General features: G+C 43.4%; 1 protein-coding gene across 1 annotated transcript in view; it reads right to left on the reverse strand.

Annotated features, from left to right (window-relative positions):
• CACNA1C (calcium channel, voltage-dependent, L type, alpha 1C subunit) overlaps nt 1–7320 on the reverse strand; it is an 847113-nt gene extending 839793 nt beyond the window's left edge. Inside the window, exons 1-3 of the mRNA XM_006891374.1 lie at nt 7302–7320; nt 6728–7051; nt 4250–4353 (exon numbers count right to left, since the gene is read on the reverse strand). Coding sequence (XP_006891436.1) covers nt 4250–4353; nt 6728–7051; nt 7302–7320 — 447 coding nt within the window. The remainder of the gene's footprint in view (nt 1–4249; nt 4354–6727; nt 7052–7301) is intronic.
• Between the last annotated feature and the right edge of the window lie 2005 nt (nt 7321–9325).

Here is a 9325-nt window from a genome sequence, read left to right on the forward strand (position 1 = left end):
TTACTATTATACTCTTCTTAGACCTGTGTATACTTGAGCCTCACAGCAAGTCTGTGAGGTAAATACTACTATAAATTATCCTCATATTAGAGACATAAAGCTAAGGCACAGAGTTTAAACAATCAAGTTTGAGAATGGAAAGGAAGCTAAATATGCTACCTTGCCAGTTGAAATCTCCAAATCTTGATACCTGCTTTGATGAGCATAGGAAGGAGACAGAGTTGGTAAAGGAGACCCACTATGACAGCTGGGAGGGCTATGTCACTGACCATGTCAAGGGTAAGAAAGAGAAGCTGAGTCCATTTAGGACTTTGTTTTCTTTTAGAGGTAGGGCTGTGCGATGGGAGAAACACTGAGTTTTATTTAGGGCACATTTTTAAGGAATCTGCAAAATATTCTGGCACATACAACTGTGTGCCAAGACTGTGCTTGGCACTTCACGGTCATTGTTTGCTCTGTTCTTTGCCAGAACTCTCTGAGAAGGTGATGTTACATTCATTTGACAGATGAAGAAACTGAGATGCAGAATGGCTGAAGACTTTTAGCTTACTATTCAGAACTACAAAGTGGTAAAGTCAGGGTTTCCAACCTTTTGATTAGATGCTTAGCCTAGCAACTCTTTGCACCACCTGGGAGAACACAGGAATAGCCTATAGGCAGCAGCAGCCAACAAAATTTGTAAAGGAAAAAGGCCTCCTAAGGCCTCCCGTGCTAACGCAAGGCATTAAGGGGGGGGAGTATTACTATAATATAATTTACCTATAAAACAATTCACTCATTCTAAACATATGGTTAAATAATTTTTAGTAAATTTTACCGCTAGAACCCAAGATGGCAAAAATGCAGGAAATTCAGAGCAGAAGCAAAGATGAGTTATACCTTAGGATGTGCCCTCGTGAGGGGGCTTCTGAAATCTGCATGTGCCTCCACCTCCCAGACCCACAAGTGGCTGAGAGAGAGCTAAAGCTGGCAAGGTCTTGGGCTAGAGAACAAGTGACCACATTGCCTGACTGGGCCAAAGACAAATGCCCTACTAGAACCTGTTACACCATTTCAGGAATGTGAATCAATCACTCATGAACAATACGGACCTTCTGTCCCATAACGCAAGGATCTGGAGAAGTCTCCAGGACCTCAGGGAAAGGGTGAAAGGCCAGGAATTTACAAAGGATAAGCTTAAACCACATGACCAAACATCGTTTCCAAACAGACATTATATTCAGTTATAGGAAAGCAAAAAAAAAAAGTTACATTTATTTCCTACCTGAGTTTGACAACTGAGATTTATATCTGTTACATTCCAGAGACCCGTTTCACTAACATGACAGGAGTGAAAGAGAAGAAGGAGCTGAAAAGGGAATGAAATGAACATGCAGAGACAGCAAGTATAAACTACTACTCTTCAAATATCACTGTGTGTGTGTGTGTGTGTGTGTGTGTGTGTGTGTGTGTGTAGGCTGTTAGATGCTGTAACATCAGCTCCAACTCCTAACCCTGTTTAATGTAATACTGCTTGATCTTTTACCAGCCTCATAGTCTCTGCTGAGCTTAAGACCCACTGTTAAAGACACTCAGTCCCTGTGTTAATTGATCTCATTGAGAGACTTCCTTTTTTTCACTGACCCTCCATTTCACCAAGCATGATGTCCTTTTTCAGAGACTAATCCCTCCTGATAATATATCCATGTATCCAAAATACATGAGATGAAGTCTGACTTCTAAGGAGCATTCTGAGATATACATTATTTTTTATATATATGTTTTATATACACACACCCCTCATTCTAATTTTCTATTTCTCTCATACATGTACAAGCACAATTATACACATAGATATTTCTAAACATATGTAAATATTTAGACACACAACACATCCCTATATACATGTACACACACACACACAATATACTTAAATGTCAAAGGAAATCAGAAGTGAAGATAGAAGAAATAAGTATGGTGTTTTTATCTGTTAAAAGAATTGAGGAAACTTGAGTATAACTGCTTAACTGAGTAAGGCACTGCCGAGCACCTCATCTTTTGCTTAACGAAGGTAAGAATCATCCTGAGATCTTAAGTCCCTTCTCAAATTCCCCATGCTCTCTTCTGCTCTCCCCAAACCTACCGTGTAAGATCACTGCCAAATCCACTGGCTGCTCGCACTGCCTCTCCCCTTCCATTGCTCTAATCTTGCCCTTCATTTCCAAAGAACAGGGGAGCAACAGCCAGCAGAAGCCAGATGATGGAAAGCTTTGGGAGGCCTGGGCCCCCCTCCTAGTATAAGCCTTTAAAAAAAAAATCTTTATTGAGGTTTAATTTACAAATCATAAAATTAACTCACTTTAAGTCTATCTATGGTCTAATGATTTTTAGTAAATTTATATGATTGTGCAACCATTAGTTTTCAAACATTTTCATCATTTCATGGTGTGATTTACAGAGAGAAATCACTATGCCTCCAGTGTCTCTCTCACACACACACACACACACACACACACACAAAGTTCCAGTTCTAGAATAAACCCTGGCCCTCCACCAGCCAGGCATATAGGTCTATCAGATCTCAGCCAGGCCAAGTCTTCTCAAGTCTTCCTGAGTTCTCCAAGCAGTATTACTAATTGTCCAGTGAACCCCAGGGTGAGGGTATTATATGTGGCCATATCTGGGGCCCAATATCAAACCCATTTTCAGTCTTGCTCTGGCTAGCATGCATGCAAAGCCCCAATGGCTTAAAAACAAGAAGTGGATTTTATTTGTAACCTGAGTTTCACTTAAAAAAAAAAAAGAAAAAGAATAAATAAAATGTGGTCAATTAAGGGCAGAATTGCAAGAGGCTTAGAGAGGATCAGGGGTCGGGCAGAGAGGAGGAAAAACATAGCCAATGCAAGGAGCGCCTGCTTTTCCAGGCACTGTTCACAAGACAGTGTTGCTTGTATTTATTTGGACACAGTTAAGATTTCTTGCCTGTTAAGAGACAAGGTCATACCTCGGAGACCACATGGACTACAGTTAATGCTTAGCCTGTGGAGTCCACCCATGTCATCACTCAACACTCACTGGCCCAGCTTTGGAACCTGTCCCCAGCACAAGGCCCCAAGCTGAGCCACAGACACAGCCGCCCGGCACACGCTGAACACCTTACCCAATATGGATCTGCAACTAACCGAGAAAAATGGGGAGATGGCAGAGAAATTTAAAACAGACATCAGAGGGAGTTGTTGAAGGGGCCAGAGGAAATGCTAACGGTTAAAAGACTGAAATAAAATAAAATACACCCGTGATAGCATCAGCAATTGGCAACAATGATGGAAAGGAAAATTGTGTGGAACCCTCCTGTTTCTTTTAAGAGCAATCTCATCAGTCTGGTCTTGCTAATTAGAGGAAAGTACTGGGGGACAGAGAGGAAATAGTGACTTTGGTGGCCAGTTTTGTGGAAATCATAAAAAGTAACAGTGTCTTCGCAGGAGTGGGGAAGGTGACAGGATTCTCCTACAGGCCTGTAACAGAGGCATCCCAGAGCGCCCCAGTTTTTCCAATTGCATTCCAGAGCTTTTCTCCTCACATGCCCAGACGGAGCAAAGGCTTTTGTAATGACTTCACACTCAGCCAAAAGTAAACATACTCTCCACTTTTTCCATGGACAAATCCTTACCCTCAATTGCCAGGACTGGCCTCCTAACAATCCAAATGGAATAGTGGCCTTTCTCGAGAAAATGAAACCTTTTTAACGAAATAATACATCTTGGCTTCAAAAGCAAACTTTCCAAAAAGCTTCCTAGAAATTATTTTGTGCACAGCAATGCTGCAGGTCACCTGTGCAGACCCTGCCAATGGAATGGAGGAACCTAAAATAAATATAACAAATAGTCCAAGAATAAAAGCCAGCGCCTGCAAACACCTGCTCTTGCAACTTACACAGCACATTTTGCTCCAAATTCGCTACTCAAAACACACACACGCTCAGGTTCACACACACTCAGAGCTCACTGCTGTAGCTAACTGGCCTATTCTTTCTGAAAGCGGACTGTAATAATAGGACAGGTGCTGATTTGAATGACGAGCAAAATGGCACTCAAGGTTGCAACTCTACAATGCTTTTTGTACTTGTCACATACAATTCTTACTTCTCATCCGCATACCAATATGAAGTCGCAGGATTCAAGCTCAGCTCTCGATGAGATTTTAAAAAAACCCAAAAAACATAACAACCAACAGCAACAAAAACCCAGTAACTCAAGGAAGGTGGACTTACCAGGTTGGAATTGGTGGCGTTGGAATCATCTTCTGGAAAGGGAATATAGATCGCTAAGGCCACACAATTGGCAAAAATAGTCAGTAAAATAATTATTTCAAATGGTCTGAGGAAGGGAGTTAAGGAAGTTGATGCCACAGGACAAAGTGAAATAAACATACATCTATACATTTTTTCACAAAGGAATCAAAGAGTCATGAGAATTTTGTTTAAACAATGCATTCCAAGCCCCTTGTATTATGAAAAGAAACATATGCCTTTTTAAGTGCTTCTCATGGGTCCCCGCCAAAATTTTTCCTAATATGTCAAAAGCAGTGGAGGCCAGTCGCGTGCCAGTGTAAACAGAGATTTCTGAAAACTTTTCCCCCCTTCTTTTATTTATTTGGATTGCATTTGACTTCATCTTCCCTCATGTGTATTTGAGGTTGCTTTTTAAGAGTGGTGTCTGTCTCATACAGGACTCACTGCCCCACAGACACCCCTTCCTCTTGGCCTAAAGGTCTATCCCTGGGGATTCACATAGGCAGGCTGGAGAAGAACCGACATGAGGAAGATTTTACTTTTAATCTTAATTGAAGTTAGAAGGTTTGGGTTTTAATTTCTTTTTTTTCCCTTTTCCTTAGTGCCATGTTACCCTATTCATAATACAAACCAAGCACAAGGCCTGGGTTGAGGTGTATATGAAGTATTTCACTCTGCTTCCTCTTTCTATAGTCAGTGCAAGAAAATAGTCATGTTTTAATTTCTTAAACTGGCATTGAGAGTCTTGTTTTGTTTCGAATGTGGCAGCCATCTTTCTTTCAAGGCACAGATTTAGCTAGAAGCCATGGTATCTCTTCAGTCTATGAAGGCACTTCCTTCAGTGAGCAACACTAGGTTTCTATTGATATTTGCTGGCATCTGAGTATAACATGGGGCTACCTTACACCCGCAGTCTAATGAAGGGGTTCTCAGGCCCTAATTTCTTTACCAAAATAAAAAGCAAGATACATTCTGAAGAGAAAAATGAGATAATATGATAATATCTCTTCCAAGGAAATCCATCCCATACCCATAAATGAATACAAGAAAGGAAAATTTTCAAAGGAAGCTCCCAGTGTGTGCTCACTCTCCAAGTGCCTTTCACTCCTCAGTGTTAAGCTTCCAGTCCACTATGTGAAGTCTAACAGGAGAAGAGAGTAAACGAGCAGTGGAGAGGTCACGACAGCTTAATGCTTTCACAGAAACCTGTACTCACAAAGTGAGTTGAGTTTTGGATCAGGAAGAGGTCTGACAGATCATTGAGTCAAAAACTGACAAGAGCCTGAGAAACTTACTCAGTAACACAGAATGATCTGTTAGGACTAGAACCCTGGATTTCCTGACCACCCCTACTCCACCAAAACTTGTTGACACTGTGGCTGGCCCCATTGGGGGTTTTGGCATGAGGCCCTGACTCCAACCCTCAGTGTACCAGACAGTGCCTGATCCCTATCCAGTCACAAATCCCTCACCTGGGCGCTGGCACATTGCTCTCTGTTCAGGTGGCATGCTCTCCTGACCTCTTTGTAGGTTTTACACACATCAACCAGAATGGCTCTATCACTAACTATGACCCTAGAAGAATCACTTGGGGGGGGGGGTATTCCTTTCATCACTGGTCAAGGGTGTCCTACTAGTCGCTAAAGTCCTTTCCCTCTCTGTCACCTCATAATTTCTAGGATGCTAAAGTATCTGTAATTCCATAGTAAGAGTTCAACCCTTCACAGCCATTTTCTCTGAAGGGCTCACTCACTGTTTTCTCCAGGTTCAAAAGCAGATCTATGGTAAAAATCTGAGTCTGTGTTCTCAACCATGGCAGCACAGCAGAATCACCTGGAAAGTTTAAATATGATCCCTGAACCCTTCCCTAGAGAGTCTGTATTAATTAGTTTTGGCTGTAATTCAGACATTTTTTTTCTCCCATTTTACCAAGTGGTCTACCAAGTGTAGCAAAGGTTGAGAACCACTGTTCTATGCCCTTGAGCTAAGAATCAAAGTCACTGGCCAGGTCCCACTTGCATCTCCTGGGAGGAAGTCATGAAACTATTCTGGTGCCATGACACTGGGGGGAAAAGGGGGCTGTGAAGAGGCATGGAGTCACTGCTTGCCCAATAGTACACACAGATCCCTGGGCAGGCACGGCTAGAGCAGTGATGACGTCTAACCTCTGCGGCTCGTATTTACAAACATTGCTTAATATATAACAGAAAAAAAATAACTGGGGAGCTGTTAAACAGATTCCTGGTCCTTTCCCCAGAGATTCTGATTCATCACATCCAGGGTAGGGCCCAGAACTCTGCATTTTAACAGTGCTCCAGGGATACAGCTGCAGTGGGCAGAGAACCAGTTTGTAGGCTCAGCACTGCCAACACAGCGTACTGGTGGGCAGGCCTTGGAGGACTGCCCCATACTCTAAGACTCCTAGCAGCACCCTGCCGGGCCCAGAGATCAAAGGATATTTCCATTCAACGATGCTGATGCACGCCCTCCGGATGGGGTTCTTCAGAGTCAGACAGAGCAGGGCACGTGGCGGGCGTGTGGCGGTCGTGCTGCCCTGCTTCTTGGGTTTGCCGTACTGTTGCCGTTTCCTCTGTGTAGAGCTGATTGTGGAGATGGTTGCATTGCCAGCGCTGCCCATCAGCTTGGCCTGCCGGGCCGCATCGATGGCCGCCTGCCAGGACAGGGCTGCTCCGGGGGTGGGGATGTGCTCGGGGGCAAGCCCCGCAGCCGCATTGGCATTCATGTTGGCATGAGCTGGGCGCGGGCTCCCATAGTTGGAACCTGCAGGAGACAAACACAGAGGACGACCGTTATTGAAGACAGGTGAACTTGTCACAAGCCCTGGATTTCAGATTTACAATATTTTTAAAAAATATTAAATTAAAATACTGTGGAAGCCTGAGAGGTGGCACACTGGAAACACTAGGGTGTGAATCCTCCTAGTTCAGCCCAGTGCACCTGTGAGATCACAGACATGGGAAGCCCCTCTGGGAGCCTCACTGTGGAGAAACACGAAACTACATGTCTGTACAGGACCAGCTCAGCAACATGGTGGTAGTGGCAGAAGGAAGATGGAGAACAGCTATAGAGTGTAGATTAAACTTTCAGATTTAAAAGATCAAAGCAAAAATACACATAGTTAAAAAGGCAGTAGCTCAATAGAATAGAAAGATTGCTTAAGGAAGATGATAAGGAAGAAAAAGAAGAATGTATAAATGAGAGGTCACCACATGAATCAAAGTAGCACTAAAGAAACTAAAGAAAGAGTTTCTCAACCCTTTAACCTCAAAGATTCAATACAATTTAATTAGAAAGTTGCTGGCATCCAGGTACACAAACCCATGTGGGCACTGTGTGGACAACAGCGGGTAGAGAGGCTGTGATGGCTTTCAAGTGTGACAGTCAATTCTCTTGACATCTCTCTTCATAAGAAATAAGATCTATGTCCATTCTGACAAATAGCATAGGACTTTCGTGGGTATTTTGACCAACATGTGGCTGTTGTTATGTGCTGTTGAGTTACCTGCAATTCATAACAACCCTACGTACAACAGCTCTGAAGCCTGCCCTGTCCTGAGCTAGTCTCGCTGACTCCAACACATCTACCCCCCATTGCCTGTTACTTTCTCAACCCATCTTACCCAGGGTCTTTTTCTTCTGCACTGTCACTCCACTCTTCCAATCATCATGTCCTTCTCCAGGGACCAGTCCTTCTTGGCTACATGCCCAAAGTATATGAGATGGACCTTCAAAATTCTAGCCTCCAAGAAGAAACCTGGTTTCACCCTTTTCAGAACAGACCTGTTTGTTCTTTTGGTGGTCCATGCAGAAATGATTATATATGACTTCCAAGACTAGGTTAAAATAAATAAGTAAAGAAACCTCTCAAATTCCTGACCCATAGAAACTGTGAGAGATAAGGTTTGTCATCACTGTAAAGTCATCATAGTTTTGGATGATTTATTATACAGCATTAGATAAAGGGATCCGTGCATGTCAGGGCTTGGCAGGCTGGAGCTAGAGGGACACTGTCAGGAAGGAACTCCAAGTAGGAACCTGTGAAATCCAGAGGGGATGACATCTACATGATTCAGGTTTAAAGAAATCGAAGACTTCAAGACTGAGTGCTTCTTGGTGAACACTCTTCATCCTGTTAGACCAATGCCTCAGTTCAGATTTCCCTAAATCTGCCAAATGATCGACCAGCAAGGGCTTAAACATCCAAGACAGGTACTTGATCTTGAGACCTGGTACCACCCCTCCACTGGTTGAGTGAGCAAGATCAAGAAAAGCTACAGAGGAAGCTCTGGTGGCCTAGTGGCAAGAAGCTGTGCTGCAATCTCAAAGGCAAATGGTTCGAATCCATCAGATGCTCCGCTTGAGGAGGGGCAATCTCCTCCTGTGCTAGTCGGATCTGATTCGATGGTACCAAAAAAAGAAAAGAACAGAGTCGGGGTGATACTATGGGCAGTGGTTAGTAACAGGACTTCTTCCTGAAAGTGCCTCTCTCCTTTGACCCTAACAACAGCTGGTTGCCACTTTGAGGGAGTGTGGCTGGAGCAGCCAGACTCGTTGCACATATGTCATTTCTGAGCTCAATCACAATGACTTCCTTCTCTGCTCAGGATATACACAAGGTAATCAATGTCGTCACTAGTTAAGTACACAATGTACTTGTTAAGTAAACAATGTAGTCACCTTTTCAAGTCCCTTCCCTCTCCTCACTTGCGCCTCACTAGTACACAGATGAACACTTGGGGACCCCTCTTAACCACAGCCTCAACTCTTATCCTGGGCAAATACTTTCACATTTTACCTTCAAGAAACCACTCTCCTGGTGAGACCTGTCTTAGTCCCTACTGTTTTCCCACCCCGCCCCCCTTCCCCTCAAGAGATCAGTTCTGAAAGAAGCACATGACCCAGTTTAGCCAATCAAAACCTGACAGGAAGAATCTGTCCAAATAAAGAGTCTAACCAAGTAAGACTTGACTTAAAATATTTGCTCTGTGCCACAAAGTTTGTACCTGACTGAACTGTCATTTCAGTGCACTTGTG

Source organism: Elephantulus edwardii, unplaced genomic scaffold (genome assembly GCF_000299155.1).
Source record: "Elephantulus edwardii isolate Elephantulus edwardi_28Jun2011 unplaced genomic scaffold, EleEdw1.0 scaffold00096, whole genome shotgun sequence".
Taxonomy (NCBI): domain Eukaryota; kingdom Metazoa; phylum Chordata; class Mammalia; order Macroscelidea; family Macroscelididae; genus Elephantulus; species Elephantulus edwardii.